This window comes from Dendrobates tinctorius, unplaced genomic scaffold (assembly GCF_039654945.1).
Source record: "Dendrobates tinctorius isolate UK_male_01 unplaced genomic scaffold, ASM3965494v1 ptg000231l, whole genome shotgun sequence".
Taxonomy (NCBI): domain Eukaryota; kingdom Metazoa; phylum Chordata; class Amphibia; order Anura; family Dendrobatidae; genus Dendrobates; species Dendrobates tinctorius.
In genome coordinates this window covers 6,509,117-6,528,414 of record NW_027361898.1, presented here as the reverse complement: position 1 = coordinate 6,528,414, position 19,298 = coordinate 6,509,117, and the positions used below count along the sequence as shown (strand labels likewise).

The following is a 19,298-nucleotide window of genomic DNA, read 5'->3' as shown; positions in this document are numbered from 1 at the left end:
TTTTATTTTCATGCCCTGGCATTATAAACTTCTGTGAAGCCCTTGGGGGTTCAAAGTGCTCACCTCACATCTAGATAAGTTCCTTAGGGGGTCTAGTTTTCAAAATGGGGTCATTTGTGGGGAGTTTCCACTGTTTAGGTACATAAGAGGCTCTCCAAAGGCAACATGACACCCGCAGACCATTCCATCAATGTCTGCATTCCAAAACGTCACTACTTCCCTTCCGATCCCCGACGTGTGTCCATACAGTAGTTTTCTCCCACATATGGGGTGTCAGCTTACTCAGGACAAATTGGACAACAACTTTTGGGGTTCAATTTCTCCTGTTACCCTTGGGAAAATAAAAAAAAAAAGGTGACTAAAAGATCATGTTTGTGGAAAAAATACGAATTTTTTATTTTCACGCCCGGGCGTTATAAACTTCTGTGAAGCACTGGGGGGTTCAAAGTGCTCACCACACATCTAGATAAGTTCCTTAGGGGGTCTAGTTTCCAAAATGGTGTCATTTGTGGGGGGTTTCCACTGTTTTGGTACATCAGGGGTTTTCCAATCGCGACATGATGGCCGATCTCAATTCCAGCCAAAAACGTCAAATGGCGCTGCTTCCCTTCCGAGCTCTGCCATGCGCCCAAATAGTGGTTTACCCCCACATGTGGGGTATTAGCATACTCAGGACAAATTGCACAATAACTTTTAGGGTCCTGTTACCCTTGGGAAAATAAAAATTGGGGTGAAAAGATCATTTTTGTGGAAAAAATATGATTTTTTAATTGTACCGCTGTACGTTATAAACTTCTGTAAAGCTCTTGTGGGTTCAAAGTTCTCACCACATATCTAGATAAGTTCCTTGGGGGGTCTAGTTTCCAAAATGGGGTCACTTGTAGGGGGTTTCCACTGTTTAGGTACATCAGGGACTCTCCAAACGTGACATGGCGTCCGATCTGAATTCCAGCCAATTTTGCATTGAAAAAGTCAAACGGCGCTCCTTCCATTCTGAGCTCTGCCATGCGCCGAAACAGTCGTTCCCCCCCCACAAATCAGGTATCAGCGTACTCAGGACAAATTGCACAATAACTTTTGCAGTCCAATTTCTCCTGTTACCCTTGGTAAAATAAAAAAATTGAACCTGAAGTATTTTTTTTGTGAAAAAAAGTTAGATGTTCATTTTTTTTTTAAATATTCAAAAAAATTCCATTGACGCACCTAAAGGGTTAATAAACTTCTTGAATGTGGTTTTGAGCACCTTAAGGGGTGCAGTTTTTTAGAATGGTGTCACTTTTGGGTATTTTCTATCATATAGACCCCTCAAAGTGGCTTCAAATGTGATGTGGTCCTAAAAATAAAATGGTGTTGTAAAAATGAGAAATCGCTGGTCAACTTTTAACCCTTATAACTTCCTAACAAAAAAAAATTTTGGTTCCAAAATTGTGCTGATGTAAAGTAAACATGTGGGAAATGTTAGTTATCAAGTTTTTTGTGTGCCGTATCTCTGTGATTTAAGGGCAAAAAAAATTCAAAGTTGGAAAATTGCGAAATTTTCAAAATTTTTGCCAAATTTCCGTTTTTTTCACAAATAAACGCAAGTTATTTGAATTAAATTTTACCACTAACATGAAGTACAATATGTCACGAGAAAACAAATGTCAGAATCACCGGGATCCATAGAAGCGTTCCAGAGTTATGACCTCATAAAGGTACAGTGGTCAGAATTGTAAAAATTGGCCCGGTCATGAACGTGCAAACCACCCTTGGGGGTGAAGGGGTTAAGGGGTTCGAAAGGAGGTGTCTGCAATGCTGTCAAGACCAGGTTGAGGTCCCACGTCTCCAATGGATGTTTGTAGGGGGGAACCAAATGGGAAAACCCTTGGAGAAAGGTCCTCACTTGCGGCTTATTAGCAATACGCCTCTGAAAGAGCACTGAAAGCGCTGACACTTGGCTCTTAAGCGAGCCCAGGGATAGCCTGGCGTCCAGGCCCGACTGAAGGAAACCGAGGATCTTTGGAAGAGAGTAGGGAAGTGGGACCTGTCCTCGAGATTCGCACCATGTGAAGAAAGCCTTCCAGGTACGATAGTAAATCCTGGCTGAAGCTGGCTTTCAAGCCCTGATCATGGTTTTAACGACGTCCGTCGAAAAACCTGCTTGGGTCAAAACCCAGGTCTCAATGGCCACGCCGTCAAATTGAGAGCCCCGGAGTTCTGGTGGAAGAACGGGCCTTGTGACAGAAGGTTGGGACGTGTGGGGAGACGCCAGGGAGCGTCTGCTGTGAGTTGCACGACGTCGGCGTACCATGTACGCCTGGGCCAGTCTGGAGCGATCAGGATGGTGGGAACTCCCTCTTGCTTGATCTTCCTCAGGACTCTGGCGATCAGGGGGAGGGGTGGAAAAATGTACAGAAGCTGGAATTGGGTCCAGTCCTGAACCAGGGCATATGCTCCAAGTGACCACGAGTCGCGCGTCCTGGCCATGAAATTGGGAACCTTGGCATTGAGATGGGATGCCATCAGATCCACGTCCGGGGTCCCCCAGCGCTGGCAGATCTGACAAAAAACTTCGGGATGGAGAGACCACTCCGAGTCCTTTCCTTGTCTGCTGAGATAGTCTGCTTCCCAGTTGTCCACACCCGGAATGTGGACCGCAGAGAGTACCGACCTCGTATCCTCCGCCCAATGTAGGATACGTGTTACTTCGTTCACCGCCTGGATGCTGCGGGTCCCGCCTTGATGGTTCACGTATGCCACCGCTGTGGCATTGTCCGACTGTACTCTGATATGAGAGTCTGCTAGCAAGTGATGAAAGGCTTTCAATGCCAGGAAGATGGCCCGAATTTCCAGGATGTTGATGGGCATGGTCGCCTTCCATTGGTGACCACTTGCCTTGCGCTCTGTGACGTAGATGCACCGCGCCCCAACCCGTAAGGCTTGCATCGGTGGTCAAAACCTTCCTTTGACCGGAGAGAAAGAATTTTCCCCGTGCAAGCGAGGTTGGCTTGAGCCACCAGTGCAGGGACCTCCTGGTTTTCGATACTAACCGGAACTCCCTGTCGAGGGAGAACGGATTCCTGTCCCAGGACTTGAGGATGGCCAGTTGAAGGGGTCTGAGGTGAAACTGGGCAAATGGTACCGCCTCCATTGCCGCTGCCATCCTGCCAAGTACTCTCATGGCATACCGGAGAGATCGGGGGGACTTGCGGAGCAGAGTGCAAACTCCCAAACGGAGGGCCAGTGCCTTGTCCCTGGGGAGGATCACCAAACCCCTGGAGGTGTCGAATAGCATCCCCAGGAAGGCCAGAGACTGACTCGGGGTAGTCGAGGACTTCTGTAAATTGACTAACCATCCCAGGTGACTCAGAGTGTCGATGGTGATTGAGACGTTGACCTCGCAGTCCTTGAAGGTGGGGGCCTTGACGAGAAGGTCGTCCAGATATGGAACGACTACTATGCCTCTGGAGTGTAGAACGTCCATGGTGGCTGCCATGACCTTTGTAAATGTTCTGGAAGCCGTGGCGAGACCGAACGGGAGGGCCACAAACTGGTAATGGTCTTGGTTGATTGCAAATCTGAGAAATCTCTGATGGGCGGGAGCAATCGGTATATGCAGGTATGCGTCCTGTATGTCTATGGAGGCGAGAAATTCTCCTTTTCCATGGACGCAACGATTGACCGGAGGGATTCCATGCGAAAGTGACGAACTCGAACATACTTGTTGAGTTGCTTGAGGTCTAGTATGGGTCGGACGCTGCCTCCCTTCTTGGGCACCACGAACAGATTGGAGTAGAACCCTCGGAAGCGCTCGTCTGCTGGAACCGGTACTATGACTCCTGCTTGCTGGAGGGAAGAAACCGCTTGATGGAAGGCTCGAGCTTTGAGTGGAGGCTTTGGAGGAACGGAGAGAAAGAACATGTGCGGTGGGCTGGTAGTAAACTCGATCTTGTATCCTGAAGACACTATTTCACTTGTCTTCTGTAATAGGAAGCCAGATCTGCTGAAAGAGTAGCAGTCGTGCGCCCACAAGTGGGGTGTCTTCCGGAGGGCATGAGTCATGATTAGGGGAAAGTCTGAGCTTTTCCTCCTTTGGATTTTGCCTGGCTTGCTTTTGACTGCCAGTTCCTGTCCGGCCTCTGTGCCGCCCGTGTGTTGTCTCTGCGGGGGGAGCGGTTACGATTTTGTGCTGGGTGCGAGACGGACCAGCCTGAAGAATTCCGAAAGGATCGGAAACAAGATTGATTACGTCTTTTAAACGTGCGTTTTGGTTTTAGTTGAGGGAGAGAAGTACTTTTACCCCCAGTAGCATTTGGATATCATTGTATCCAGCTTTTCACCAAAAAGACGTCCACTGAAGTACGGGAGATTTGTCAGGGACTTTTTTGAGGCAGCATCCGCCTTTCATTCTCTCAGCCAGAGAATACGCCGGATTGTGATGGCGTTTGATGCTACTCCCGCTACCCCTCTTGCAGAATCCAACGCTGCATGGACCATGTAATCTGCCACTACTGCAATTTGCACCGCCTGGTCCGAAAGCTGAGGATTTGAAGCTTGGAGGCCCTGTTGCAATCGATTAGCCCAGGCCATAATGGCCTTGACTGCCCAAACTGAAGCAAATGCGGGAGGCAGAGAGGCACCTGCCGCTTCGAAGATTGAACACGCCATGCATTTTACCTGTCTGTCTGCTGCGTCTTTGAGGGTTGAGCTGTCCGGCAGTGAGAGAAGTGTTTGTGCTGCCAGCTTAGAGACTGGGGGGTCCACTTCAGGCGGATCTGTCCAATCCTTAGTGTCCTTCTGTGGGAAGGGGTACTTTGCTTCCAAGTATTTGCGATTGGCGAATTTCTCGGGCTGCGAAAAATGCTTAGAAAGTATTTTTTGAAATTCCGGGTGATTAGGGAAGACCTTAGATGGTTTCTGAACACTCTCGAAGGAAATCTTGTGTTCTGGTGCTTCCGGGGTTGGATCAGAAATGTCCAGTACCCAAAGGATGGAAGAGATTATATCCTCAACTAGCGCCGTATTGCTAGGGGGACAAGGAACCAGAGTGTTCTCCGTTTCATTATCTGAGTTAGAGTCACATATGCCCTCTGAGTCTTGCGCATCGCTAAGGAGCTCCCTAGCGGGCGAACTAGGGCAGAGGTGTTCTGTGGTTTGGGATCGTTGTGGAGATCTGCATCGTGTTTCTCTATCAGGGGACGGTCTCGGTGACCTGGAGCCACTGTGTCTTTCCCTGGAGGGGGGGGGCGACCTAGTGCGATGTGAGGACGTAGATGAACGCGACCTGTGGGTCCGCTTACGACTCAAACTGTCGGAAGTGGTCTGTCCCTGAGATCTTTGCTGGGTAACGTTCTTAGCCAAGACATGACCCTGCAGAGCCTGCAGTAGTGTGGAGGTCAGGTTATCTATAGACTGTGTCATAGACTGCGACTTCTGAGTCGCCCATTCCGGCGCAGTAGCGGTCGCAGAAGCGTTGGTAGGGACTTCTTGGGGTTCTGACCCAGTGTTTTGGGTACAGTCCTGGCAGTGCGGGTACGTGCTGCCGATGGGGAGAGTGGCTTTGCAGGCTGTACAGACAGCATAAAAGCAGTCTTGTCTGGTCCTTTTCCTTGAGCCCGATATAGTGTCTAGAGGCTAATTAGCAGAGGCCCTACAGGGGTATCTACGCAGAGGAAAAAAGGAATAGGGGAGCGTTATAGGTTATATGAACTCACAGCTGAGAACAGAGAACCCAGCTGTGATCTCACCCCACCGGTGCGCCCCCTAGGTCCAGCGCCGATAAATCCCTCTCCTGTGCCCCCCAGAGACCGCTGTGCTGCCTTCAGCTTCAGGTGCAGCAAGATGGCCACCAGGTTCTGAGGTGGAGGAGGAAGGGGGCGGAGATGCTGAAAAGGGCGCGCTGAGCTATGTAAAAGCGCGTCCTTCCTGACTCGATCCGCCCCTTCTATGACACTGCGGAGTGTCATTTTCATCATCCGGGGGGCGGGAATAAGGCGACGACTTCGGCTAGGCCGCAGCCGAGGCTTAAATTTGAGACCTCATGCCCAGAAAGGCTCCAGGACGGCGCGGTTGTCCGGGGGGGGGGGGGGGGTCGGATTCAAACCAGACCCCCCCCCCCGGATTGAATGGTAGGCTAGCGGTGGGGTCATGAGCGCAACCTGGGCCCTGTGGGGGGTCCCTTTGAGGCGCTATGCAGCTGGTGCTGCCGGAGAGACGGGCGCAGGGAGCCCTGTCTCTGACAAGTACCCTGCCTGCCTGCACCTCCCCCGGTCCCAACAGGAGCCCGCAGCAGGGCTGGGGTCCCTGGACTTGTAAGTGACCGAATGGTGCCTGATACAGGCCCTACCTGCGGTGTCTCAACCTAATGCCCCCATAGGGGGATTAGGGAGGGTGCTGCTGTCACCGTCAGGGGGCTTCATCCTATCCTCGACCTCAACCGAGAGCCCAAGAGAACTGGGGAAGGAGGGGGGGTTCTCGACTTCGCACCAGTACCCGAAGGACTGGGGAAGGAGTGACATGGGGAAGAGCCGTCTCGACCTCAATCGGGTACCCCTTAATAGGGGACCGAGGAGGGAGCCATGCCGGGAGTCTTGCTGGAGACCCACTTTTCTTCATCTGTAATCCGTTGAAAAAAAAAAAAAAAAAAAATCAAGTTAACAAGAAACGGATTAAAAAAAAAAATCTTAGGTGTGCCTCCTTGCGACACTAAGCAAAAACTGGAGAAGGCTGACGCCGTCCAGGGGTGTATACTGCAGAGGAGGAGCCAAAGTTAATCTTTTACAGATTATGCATTGTGCCGCCTCCTAGTGGACAACAGCATAACACCCACGGTTCTGTGTCCCCCAATTAGGCGACAGAGTAAGCAATTCTACACTCTGCCCAGAAGCCATCACAGGGTGACGATAGGTAGCCATGACCTGCTGAACGCCCTGTCACTGTGATCTTGGTCCCTTTGAATCCCAGACAGGCTGAGCTTCACAGGAGGCCATGATGAGACACAGTGCAATACAGTCGCAAGTAAAAAAGCTTATATAAAAATTCTGATCTATGAAAATATAAAATTATTTAACCAATAAGGTTTTAAAAAAAATTGCTACAACTACAAAATAAATAGCGATCAACACATGGTATGGCACAAAATAAAACTTACATCCCGGCACATGAAGCACAAAACCTCACATCAACTCCATCAACAGAATGGCACAAACCAGGTTTTTTTTTTTATTTTTTCCAAAATGTAATAAATAAAATTATATATATCTATATTTATACAAGATTGGTATTGCTACAACGGTTATATGACCAAGTCAATTTTACCGCATGCCCTAGAAACTAAGCCCAAAAGAATTGCGGCTTTTTCTGCAGCTCACATGAAGAATCTTTTTTTCTCCATTTTATAATACATTATATGGTATAATAAATGAAGCCATTCACAAGTCATCCGGCAAACAAACAGCCCTGATACAGCTGTAACAATGGAAAAGACAGTCATTGCTATAGAAAGATACTGAAAGTTTAGTAAGCAAAAAAGAAAAACAAGAAAACTGAGTCCTTAAGGGATTAGAAGCTCTGCAACTTTCTATTACAAGTACCAAACCCTCAGCTGTGAGATTACTTAAGACAGGACTCATTTTCAGTTAGCCGGATGTAAACAAGAAAGTTTCCATTACTGTTAACAACCGTGAATGGAAATATGCAGAGTTTTAAAAGCTCACCTTCTTTCAAGCCAAGGATCCACATGGTATCCAGAGCATCTATGAGTGTGAGACCGAGTCCAAACCATTCACTGTAGGATTTGGAGATGGGCTTCAGCTCGTCGTGGCCCCAGGCGAACTGCTTGTAGCCCTTCCAGGCGTGACGGAAAGCCTCGATGACAGCCTCCTGCCGCTCACTGATTGGGACTAGGAGAGCACCACAGATTACAGTAAGCAGCAAAGAAAAAGCTTGGCTACTTGGTCACCACTTTGTGCATCAATTCCTCCATTTTCAAGGTCGTTGCTTAATGTCAATGAATGGCAATATTCAAAGAATACATTCAGTGCCTGCTAATCAGGCGCTCTGATACACAGTCACACACTGTATTAGGTGGAAACGATCAGACTCTTTCTGTAGAATCTGGATGTACATAATAACTCAGTACACTGACAGCAAGCAGAGATATTGAAAAGGAGGGTAATAAAAATTAAATAAGGTAGAAAGTTGAAATTACTTGCACGTTAATCATTTATTACCATGGACCAAGTAAAACCATTTCCTACCGGGCTCCTTTTCCTCGGGGACATTCTGGAGAAGGGGCTTTGTGGGTTGCGGGGCTTTATTTGGTGATGGGGCCGATGTCTGGACGGGTTCAATCACTGCTCCTCTCCAACTGCAAAAACACCACACAGAGATTGGGAACGTAACAGGTTAATGGAGGATTAAAGGGCCATATACTACCAAATATCAGCGACATAGCTAAAGCTTTGACCTGCACTGATCTGTAGAGTTATTCCGCTACCTGATGACTGGCTGCTGGTTATCAGCCTCCTCCGGTCGCTGCTCGTTATCTTCCACCTTTTGGCTCTTGCTGGGGGGCGGCTGTAGGTTTGGTGGTCCACGCTTATTTGGTCTACGTGGCTTCTATATAAAAAAAAACAAAAAAAAACACACACAACAAAAGAACATAAAATGAAAAGAATGTATAATGAGACCCCATGTTGCTCCCAGACCCTTGGTCTCGCCGTGGTACCGGCAGCTGAGGCGGTGGCTGAGGTTTTGGAATCTTGTCATCTGGGTCTTCTGCTTGTTTTGGGGCTGGTAACACGGCAGGGTGTGCGGGATGAAAGCCGGGCATGTCCCGATCCTCATTACCCCCTTCTATCTGGCTCATCAAACCTAAGAACAGACAGTAGTAAGTCATTACAGAACATAGACAACTCATCACCAATTAATCTGCAGCCACTGCCAGACTATGGGTTGTGCTGGGCGTCAGCCCGGAAATAAGAATCAACATCTTCTTTCAAAAAAAATATTTGAGTGGCTTCCACGACTATTGGACTTGCATGGGCTGAATCCAACAGGACCTGCTGAGCACAACACTGAAGGCCCTGTTACAGATGTCACATAGAAGGAATCTAATCCACAGCTGCACTCACTATTCTGCTGGTGTAGTCACTTTGCTCCAGCACAGGACATTACTGATCCTGAGTTACATCCTGTATTATACCCCAGAGCTGCACTCACTGTGTACATATATTACTGATCCTGAGTTACATCCTGTATTATACTCCAGAGCTGCACTCACTGTGTACATATATTACTGATCCTGATTTATATCCTGTACTATACTCCAGAGCTGCATTCACTATTCTGCTGGTGCAGTCACTGTGTACATACATTACATTACTGATCCTGAGTTACATCCTATATTATACTCCAGAGCAGCACTCACTATTCTGCTGGTGCAGTCACTGTGTACATACATTACTGATGCTGTGTTACATCCTGTATTATACCCCAGAGCTGCACTCACTATTCTGCTGGTGGAGTCACTGTGTACATACATTACTGATCCTGAGTTACATCCTGTATTATACTCCAGAGCTGCACTCACTATTCTGCTGGTGCAGTCACTGTGTACATATATTACATTACTAATGCTGGGGTCACACTGCGTTGAGGCAGTCCGTTTATCTGATTGCGTTACACCGCGGCATAACGCGCTATAACGTAATGCGTTAACGCTGCCATAACCCCCATTATCAGGCGCATAGCCAACGCATGTCATGATCGGCATGCGCTAGCGATGTGCCGTCATGCTGTGACGGAGCCTCGGATGCAGGCTGCAGCATCCGATCGTCAGTCACCGCTAGCGCAGATGAAGCATCTGCGCTAGCGGTATAGCTTAACACGATCGCGTTATGCTATAGCGTTAACGCAGCCCATCAACGCTATGCGTTGAACGGGCTGCTTTAAAGCAGTATGAACTTAGCCTTATACTGTACAGATACTGAGTTACATTCTGTATAATACTACAGAGTTGCACTTACTGTGGAGTCACCATGTCCAGAGTGCAGCTCTGGAGAATAATCTAATGTACTGTATGTACACAGAGACTACAGCTGAATAGTGCAGTTCCTGCGGATGTCACTTACTCTTCCAGTGCTCGCCCAGGTTGGAAAAGGACACGACCCCACAGATGGCCAGTAAGGTGCACAGGAAGAGGATGATGCTGCGCTGCAACCTCGACAGCTGCTTCCATTTCTGGAAAACAAGACAGGAAACGTGGGCTCAGGGAGGTACTGAGCAGCAGCCATAACCACTTACTATGGAGCATAAGAGATATAATGAACTGCAATCTCCTGCCCATATAGCAATCAGCAGCCTGTACACAACAATGCTCCGACATGCTGAGGATACAAAATGTATCAGACCTGACTACCTGAACTGACCACTGATTTCTCCCAGAAGGGACCTCAAAATGGCTCAAATACGACAAACGCTATAACAAGGTGGACACTGCACACTGGAGCCTAAGCTTCATGTCTCAGCGGTATCACTGGGGTTTTCTATTGTGGGACGGAGAGGGAAGGAGGGGATGGGGCGGATTTCGGGTGGCGTGACCCTATGGTCACAGCATTGGGGGGAGGATCTCTGTGGCTACAATATTAAAGGGGGGGTCTCTGGGACTGCAGTATTGGGTGAAGGCACAGAATTGGATGGGGGTCTTTGTGGTTGCTGTATTGGGTGTGAGTTTCTGGGATTGCAGTATTGGCGTAAGATCTCTGGAGTCACAGTACTGGGTGAGGGGGAAGGTGTCTGTGGTGTCACAGTACTGGGTGTTGGGTGTTAAGGGGGGTCTCAAGGTTGCAAAATTGGGGCCATAGCACTGGGTGTGGGGCTCTCTAGGGTCACAGTACGGGATATGGGATATCTCTAGGGTCATAGCACTGGGTATGGGGTTCTGGGGTAGCAGCACTGGATGTGGGGTTCTCTGTGGTCACAGCACTGGGTGTGGGGCATCTCTGTGGTCACAGCACTGGGTGTGGGGCATCTCTGTGGTCACAGCACTGGGTGTGGGGCATCTCTGTGGTCACAGCACTGGGTGTGGGGCATCTCTGTGGTCACAGCACTGGGTGTGGGGCATCTCTAGGGTCACAGCACTGGGTGTGGGGCATCTCTAGGGTCACAGCACTGGGTGTGGGGCATCTCTAGGGTCACAGCACTGGGTGTGGGGCATCTCTAGGGTCACAGCACTGGGTGTGGGGCATCTCTAGGGTCACAGCACTGGGTGTGGGGCATCTCTAGGGTCACAGCACTGGGTGTGGGGCATCTCTAGGGTCACAGCACTGGGTGTGGGGCATCTCTAGGGTCACAGCACTGGGTGTGGGGCATCTCTAGGGTCACAGCACTGGGTGTGGGGCATCTCTAGGGTCACAGCACTGGGTGTGGGGCATCTCTAGGGTCACAGCACTGGGTGTGGGGCATCTCTAGGGTCACAGCACTGGGTGTGGGGCATCTCTAGGGTCACAGCACTGGGTGTGGGGCATCTCTAGGGTCACAGCACTGGGTGTGGGGCATCTCTAGGGTCACAGCACTGGGTGTGGGGCATCTCTAGGGTCACAGCACTGGGTGTGGGGCATCTCTAGGGTCACAGCACTGGGTGTGGGGCATCTCTAGGGTCACAGCACTGGGTGTGGGGCATCTCTAGGGTCACAGCACTGGGTGTGGGGCATCTCTAGGGTCACAGCACTGGGTGTGGGGCATCTCTAGGGTCACAGCACTGGGTGTGGGGCATCTCTAGGGTCACAGCACTGGGTGTGGGGCATCTCTAGGGTCACAACACTGGGTATGGAGCATCTCGAAGGTCACAGCACTGGGTATGGGGCATCTCGAAGGTCACAGCACTGGGTATGGGGCATCTCGAAGGTCACAGCACTGGGTATGGGGCATCTCTAGGGTCACAGCACTGGGTATGGGGCATCTCTAGGGTCACAGTCCTGGGTATAGGGGGTCAGAGTACTGATTGTAGGGCACTGGGGTTGCAGTTTTGGGAGGTTGTCTAGGGGTCGCAGCACTGGATGTGGGGCTCTGGTGTCACAGTCTCCCCATCTTGTGATCCTCCGTATACATTGCTGAGTTACAGGCAGGGCTGGCGTTATGGGCAGGCAGACCAGGCAGCTGCCTAGGGCCCCCGCTCCTCCAGGGGCCCCCAGCCAGCGGCACATCACACAGCCACTATGGGGCCCCTGTGAGGCAGGAGGGCCCGCCTGCCCCCAGCGCCGACTCCCGCCGCAGCACTGAAGGAGGCAGTGATGGGGGAGAGAGCGTCAGGTTGACGCTCCCTCTCCCATCATTCCCCGCTCTGCCTCTGACACAGCGGGGGCGCAATGACGTCATCGCGCTCTAACTGTGTGCAGGAGGAGACAGGAGCAGCCAGCAGCGCGGGCATGAGGAGAAGGTGAGGAGTGTTGTTTTTTTTTTTTTTTAAATCAGTGTGAGTACTAGACTGTGGGGCCACTTTGGGGGGACTATATACCATGCTCGGCTGTATACCATGCTGGGCTGTATTACACCACTCTGGGGGGACTATATGTATACCATGCTCGGCTGTATCATACCATGCTGGGGGGCTATATACCATGCTCGGCTGTATTATACCATGCTGGGGGGCTATATACCATGCTGGGCTGTATTATACCAGGCTGGGGGGGGCTATATACAATGCTGGGCTGTATTATACCGTGCTGGGGGCTATATACCATGCTGGGCTGTATTATACCATTCTGGGGGGGCTATATACCATGCTGGGCTGTATTATACCGTGCTGGGCTGTATTATACCATTCTGGGGGGCTATATACCATGCTGGGCTGTATTATACCATGCTGGGGGGGTTATATACCATGCTGGGCTGTATTATACCATTTTGGGGGGGGGCTATATACCATGCTGGGCTGTATTACACCATTCTGGGGGGACTATATACCATGCTCGGCTGTATCATACCATGCTGGGGGGGGGGGGGCTATATACCATGCTGGGCTGTATTACACCATTCTGGGGGGACTATATACCATGCTCGGCTGTATCATACCATGCTCGGCTGTATTATACCATGCTGGGGGGGGCTATATACCATACTGGCCTGTATTATACCAGGCTGGGGGGGGCTATAAACAATGCTGGGCTATATTATACCATGCTGGGCTGTATTATACCATTCTGGGGGGCTATATACCATGCAGGGCTGTATTATACCATTCTGGGGGGGCTATATACCATGCTGGGCTGTATTATACTATGCTGGGGGGTTATATACCATGCTGGGCGGTATTATACCGTCATGGGCTGTATTATACCATTTTGGGGGGGCTATATACCATGCTGGGCTGTATTATACCATTCTGTGGGGGGATATATACCATGCTAGGCTGTATTATACCATGCTGGCCTGTATTACACCATTCTGGGGGGTGCTATATACCGTGCTGGGCTGTATCATACCATGCTGGGGGGCTATATGCCATGCTGGGCTGTATTGTACCGTGCTGGGCTGTATCATACCGTGCTGGGGGGCTATATGCCATGCCGGGATGTATTATACCGTGCTGGGCTGTATCATACCGTGCTGAGGGGCTATATACCATGCTGGGCTGTATAATACCATTCTGGGGGTGCTATATACCATGCTGGGCTGTATTATACCATTTTGGGGGGGCTATATACCATGCAGGGCTGTATTATACCATACTGGGCTGTATTATTCCATTCTGGGGTGCTATATACCATGCTGGGCTGTATTATACCATTCTGGGGGGGCTATATACCATGCTGGGCTGTATTATACCATTTTGGGGGGGCTATATACCATGCAGGGCTGTATTATACCATACTGGGCTGTATTATTCCATTCTGGGGTGCTATATACCATGCTGGGCTGTATTATACCATTCTGGGGGGGCTATATACCATGCTGGGCTGTATTATACCATTCTGGGGGGGCTATATACCACGCTGGGCTGTATTATACCGTGCTGGGCTGTATTATACCATTCGGGGGGGGGGGGGGGGGGCTATATACCATGCTGGCCTGTATTACACCATTCTGGGGGGGGGGGCTATATACAGTACCATGCTGGGCTGTATTATACCATACTGGGCTGTATTATTCCATTCTGGGGTGCTATATATCATGCTGGGCTGTATTATACCATGCTGGGGGGATATATACCATGCTGGGCTGTATTATACCATACTGGGCTGTATTATTCCATTCTGGGGTGCTATATACCATGCTGGGCTGTATTATACCATGCTGGGCTGTATTATACCATGCTGGGCGGGCTATATTATACAATGCTGGGCTGTATTATACAGCCCAGCATGGTATACAGCCTGTATACCATGGTGGGCTGGGCTGTATACTATGCGGTGTGTTATATACCATGTAGGGTACATTTTACACTATATTCTATAGGGGGAGGCTGTGTTAAATAATATGGGGGGCTACATTACATTCTATGGGGAGGTGGGCTGTATTATATTCTATTTGGGGCTACATTATATTCTATGGGGGACGCTGTATTATAGTTATTATATGAGGAGGGCTACATTGTATTCTATGGAGGGGCTACATTATACTATATAAGGGGCTTCATTATATCCCATGAGGGGGTTGCTATATATTCTATGGAGGGGCTGCATTATACTATATAGGGGGTGGGACTGCATTATATACTATGGGGAGTTACATTATATTCTGTGGAGTGGCTGCATTATATTCTATGGGGGTTACATTATATTGTATGGCTGGGCTGCATTATGCTCTGTGGGGTGGCTGCATTATACTATATGTGGGCTGCATTATGCTGTATCGAGGACTATGGGGAATACATTATATGAAGAACTATGGGGTGCATTATGCTATGGGAAGTGATTTGTACTACATGGGTGACTATGGCGGTGCATTATACTATATGGAGTGTATTATACGGAGGACTGAGCAGTGTATTTTAATATATGGAGGGCTATGAGGAGTGTAGTATACTATATGGAGGACTGAGCAGTGTATTTTAATATATGGAGAGCTATAAGGAGTGTATTATACTATATGGAGGACTTTGGGGCAGATTATATTATATGGAGGACTATGGGGTGTAAACTGTAGATGTCCTGCTGATAACATGATACTGTATGGTGATCTGTTAGGGTGGTTTCACATTAGCGTTGCAGGCCGCTAAGCCCCCCGCTCTCTGCCGCACCTCCTTCGGTAGCTCCTCCTACGGGCGCATGACGCTTTAGCACTGGGGACGCACAGGGCCGCCGCTAAGCCCCGCCACCTGCCGCGCCTCCTCTGGTAGCTCCGCCTATGTGCGCATGACGCTGCATGCGTCCTGCATCCCCTATCTTTAGCACTGGGGACGCAGGCTGTGCGCAGGTATGTGTTTGGCGGTGCATGCGTCCTTTTGACGGTGCGCCGAGCGCACCAAATTGCAACAGGGTGCGTTTGGCGCTGGTTGGCGCACCGTCAAAAGGACGCATGCGCCGCCAAACGCATATCTGCGCACGGCCTGCATCCCCAGTGCTAAAGATAGGGGACGCAGGACGCATGCAGCGTCATGCGCCCGTAGGCGGAGCTACCGGAGGAGGCGCGGCAGGTGGCGGGGCTTAGCGGCGGCCGTGTGCAGGCCGATGCTGCGGCCTGAAACACTAATGTGAAACCACCCTTAGGGTGTGTGCACACGTTGCGGATTAGTCTGCGGCGAATCCATATCTCTTGGCAGAAACTGCAGGGTAAAACACATGCATTTTTTCTGCGGATTCCTAGCATGTGTACAGCGGATTTGATGCAGGTTCTAGTGCGGTTTGGCAGTGTGAATGAGAGAGAGAGATTGATTTGTATGTCCCGGAACATACACTGCAGCTGCGGTCCCGCAAAAAAGACGTAACATGCTGCGGAAAATAAACCGCAGCAAATCGGCGCGGAATTTTCCGCAGCATGTGCACGGCGGATTTGGTTTTCCATAGGTTTACATTGTACTGTAAACTGCATGGAAACTGCGGCGTAACCGCAGCAAAAACCGCAACGTGTGCACACACCCTTAGTGATCGTTCTGTTCCCATCATTCTTTCTCAGATGGTGGAAAGAGGCCGGGAAACAAGCATTGAACAACTTCAATTTTGTCAATCATTTAGCGGCCCGAACTCAGTGCATGTAAATACAATCGAAATGCTTCTGTGTGATGTGCAGTATGTTAGCATTTGGGGCCCCATTTTAAACTTTGCCTAGGGCCCCACTTTGCCTAAAACCGGCCCTGGTTACAGGTCACTTGAGACAACCACTGAGCAGTAATGGACGATACTGCCCTGGACATGAGCTCCTGACACACACAACCGTAACATATGGGGCCCAGAACTAGGAGCAATAACCCCTGGGGGTCAAAACTCCCCCATGTTATCACAGGTGGGTGTAGGCTCATTAACTCTTTCCCTTCCCTCCCAGTGACAGGTGTCATTAACCCCTCCTCACCCGCCAGCACGACCTACGCCTCCAGTTCTTGCTGTTGTTGTAGCCGCCGCTGCCGTCCGGGTGGATGAGGGTGACGGACATGAAGTCCCGGCGCTGCGGGGCGTACATGGCCGCTGTGCTTTACCCTCTCCCCATGCCAAGCTTCCCCGGAGAAGGAGGAGCAACTCTAGGGAGGAGCGGGAACCACAGCCCGGGGCTGCGGCCTACCCCTCCATGTAAACAAGCTGACAAGTGCCATGCGGGTCACTGCGCATGCGCGTCGAGATCACGACGGCCTCTAGCGACCAGCTGTCAGTCCGGAGCCGCCATATTGGATGAGAGCACTTTCCATTACCGCCGCTACTGGTCAGTGGTTATGTACATCCGGGTATGTCCGGAATGAGGAGATCATGAGCAGCAGATATACAAGTATATATTACAGGGAGTTCCTAAAATCCAGTGTGATAAAATCCCAAAATGGCCATAATAAAAAACGGCAGCTTGACGGGCACAAAACAAACCATTGCACAGCTCCACCAGTGACAAAAAAAATTATGGCCCTTGGATGAAGGCAAGGAAAAAATGGGGCAGTGGTTGCACATGCTCAGTAGAGGACATTGGGACCCCACTCTTATGCTTAGTAGGGATCCTGTGGATAAGTGACATATTAACCATAACCTGTTCATATTCCAGATGTAGCAGGACAATTAGTGGTGAATAAACGTGCTCGGATAAGGTGTTATCTGAGCATGCTCGGGTGCTAACAGAGTGACTGCTGTGTGCTCAGAAGATATGTTTGAGTCCCCCGCAGCTGCATGTCTCCCACCCTCTCTCTGTTGGAGTCCCCCAAGGCTCTGTTTTAGGACCCCTACTCTTCTCAATCTATACACTTGGTCTGAGGCAACTCATAAAGTCCCACGGATTCCACTACCACCTTTATGCTGATGACACTCAGATCTACCTCTCTGGCCCAGACGTCACCTCTCTGCTGTCCAGAATCCCAGAGTGTCTATCAGCCGTATCCTCCTTCTTCTCCTCTCGCTTCCTCAAACTCAATGCATCTTTCCGCCATCTCATAGATCTTCTTTACCCGACCTAGCTATAACAATTAATGACATCACACTTTCCCCAGTACCAGAAGTCTGCTGCCTCGGAGTAACCTTTGACTCTGCCCTGTCCTTCAAACCGCACATCCAAGCTCTTTCAACCTCCTGTCGCCTCCAGCTCAAAAATATTTCCAGAATCCGTCCTTTCTTCAATCCTCAATCTACTAAAATGCTTGTGCATGCCCTCATCATCTCCCGCCTCGACTACTGCAACATCCTTTTCTGTGGTCTCCCTGCTAACACCCTCGCACCTCTCCAGTCCATCCGTAACTCTGCCGCCCGACTAATCTCTCTCCTCGCTACTCCTCCACTTCTCCCCTCTTCACTGGCTCCCATTCCCTCAGTGTATCCAGTTCAAATGACTAATTCTGACCTACAAGGCCATCTATAACCTGTCTCCCCCATATGTCTCTGAACTAATCTCCCGATACCTTCTCTCACGTAATCTCCGGCCCTCCCAAGACCTCCTTCTCTCCTCCACACTTATTCGCTCCTCACCCAACCCCCTCCAAGACTTCTCCCAAATAGCCCCTATTCTCTGAAATTCTTTGCCCCAACAAGTCTGACGATCAACCACATTTGGATCCTTCAGACAGAACCTGAAAACCCATCTCTTCAAGAAAGCCTACAGCCTGCAATGACCCCGCTACCTCATTCTCTCTCACCACTACCAGTGATATCACCTCAACCAACACCGGAAGTGCTGCAACCCACCATCCTACTGTCTCCTTCCCCACCATCCTGTAGAATGTAAGCCCACAAGGGCAGGGTCCTCTCCCCTCTGTATCAGTCTGTCATTGTTAGTTTGTTTACTGTAAGTGATACCTGTAATTTGTATGTAACCCCTTCTCATGTGCAGCACCAGGGAATCAATGGTGCTATATAAATAAATAATAATAATAATGTCTCGTGGATGTTCGACAAACAGGCAATCCCTGCATGTGTTATGGCTGTCGAGACATGCAGCCCTGGGGCCGCAAACATATTTTTTGACCACACCGAAGACACACTGTTAGCACACGAGCATGCTCAGATAATACCTTATCCGGTCACGATCACTCATCACTAGTGAGGACCTTTTAAGGTTTCACAAGTCTGTATATATACCACCATAAACCAGCCTGAATGAGACCGCCAAGAAAAGCCATGGGAGTGTCGGCAGCCATACTTTTGTGATTAGTGATGAGGATGGTACAGCCGAGCAATATGTGATCTTTCCTTGCTCTCTGCACCCTATTTTCAGCTTCGCCTTTCATGCACCTTGATATAATGAATACTTTTGCACCAAGATCTCCATCCCCACAGTGTATGTAGCTCTCTGCCAGGCATGCTGGGAGTTGTAGTCCCGTACCTGTTGGACACCCTCCCAGCCCTGCAGCGACTGCCACAACCTGATCCTCTTACACTCCGATTCTGGATCAGATGATGAGCTAGATGCCCGGTATTTGCTGTGAGGAGGAACCACAACTGTGAGAGTCTGCCCTATCCACCCTCATAACCGGCTCTATATACTATGACAAATAGTTCTGCAACACTCTTGCTAGCAGATTTTTGCCAGTTTTCTACAAAAACATGCAACTTTTGAAAGAGGCTACATTTAAAGAGCTCTGCTTGTTGTCAGCGGACATTTACTGAAAACCTATCCTGTCATACCTCTCAAAGCTGAGGGTTTGTTACAACTGCATCGGGTATCCCACCATGAAGAGAGGCGATCAGTAAGCTATA

The 19,298-nt window shown here is 49.7% G+C and overlaps 1 protein-coding gene across 2 annotated transcripts in view; it reads right to left on the bottom strand.

Moving 5' to 3' along the window:
* MAN1B1 (mannosidase alpha class 1B member 1) overlaps positions 1 to 16,763 on the bottom strand; it is a 58,216-nt gene extending 41,453 nt beyond the window's left edge. Inside the window, exons 1-6 of one of the 2 annotated variants that reach the window (XR_012222617.1) lie at positions 16,489 to 16,763; positions 10,113 to 10,221; positions 8,708 to 8,853; positions 8,477 to 8,598; positions 8,238 to 8,347; positions 7,695 to 7,880 (exon numbers count right to left, since the gene is read on the bottom strand). Coding sequence is in view for 1 of the 2 variants with exons in the window: in XM_073556041.1 (XP_073412142.1) it covers positions 7,695 to 7,880; positions 8,238 to 8,347; positions 8,477 to 8,598; positions 8,708 to 8,853; positions 10,113 to 10,221; positions 16,489 to 16,596 (781 nt within the window). In the remaining variant the exon portion in view is untranslated. The remainder of the gene's footprint in view (positions 1 to 7,694; positions 7,881 to 8,237; positions 8,348 to 8,476; positions 8,599 to 8,707; positions 8,854 to 10,112; positions 10,222 to 16,488) is intronic. The other variant, XM_073556041.1, reaches the window with a different exon arrangement.
* Positions 16,764 to 19,298: the final 2,535 nt, after the last annotated feature.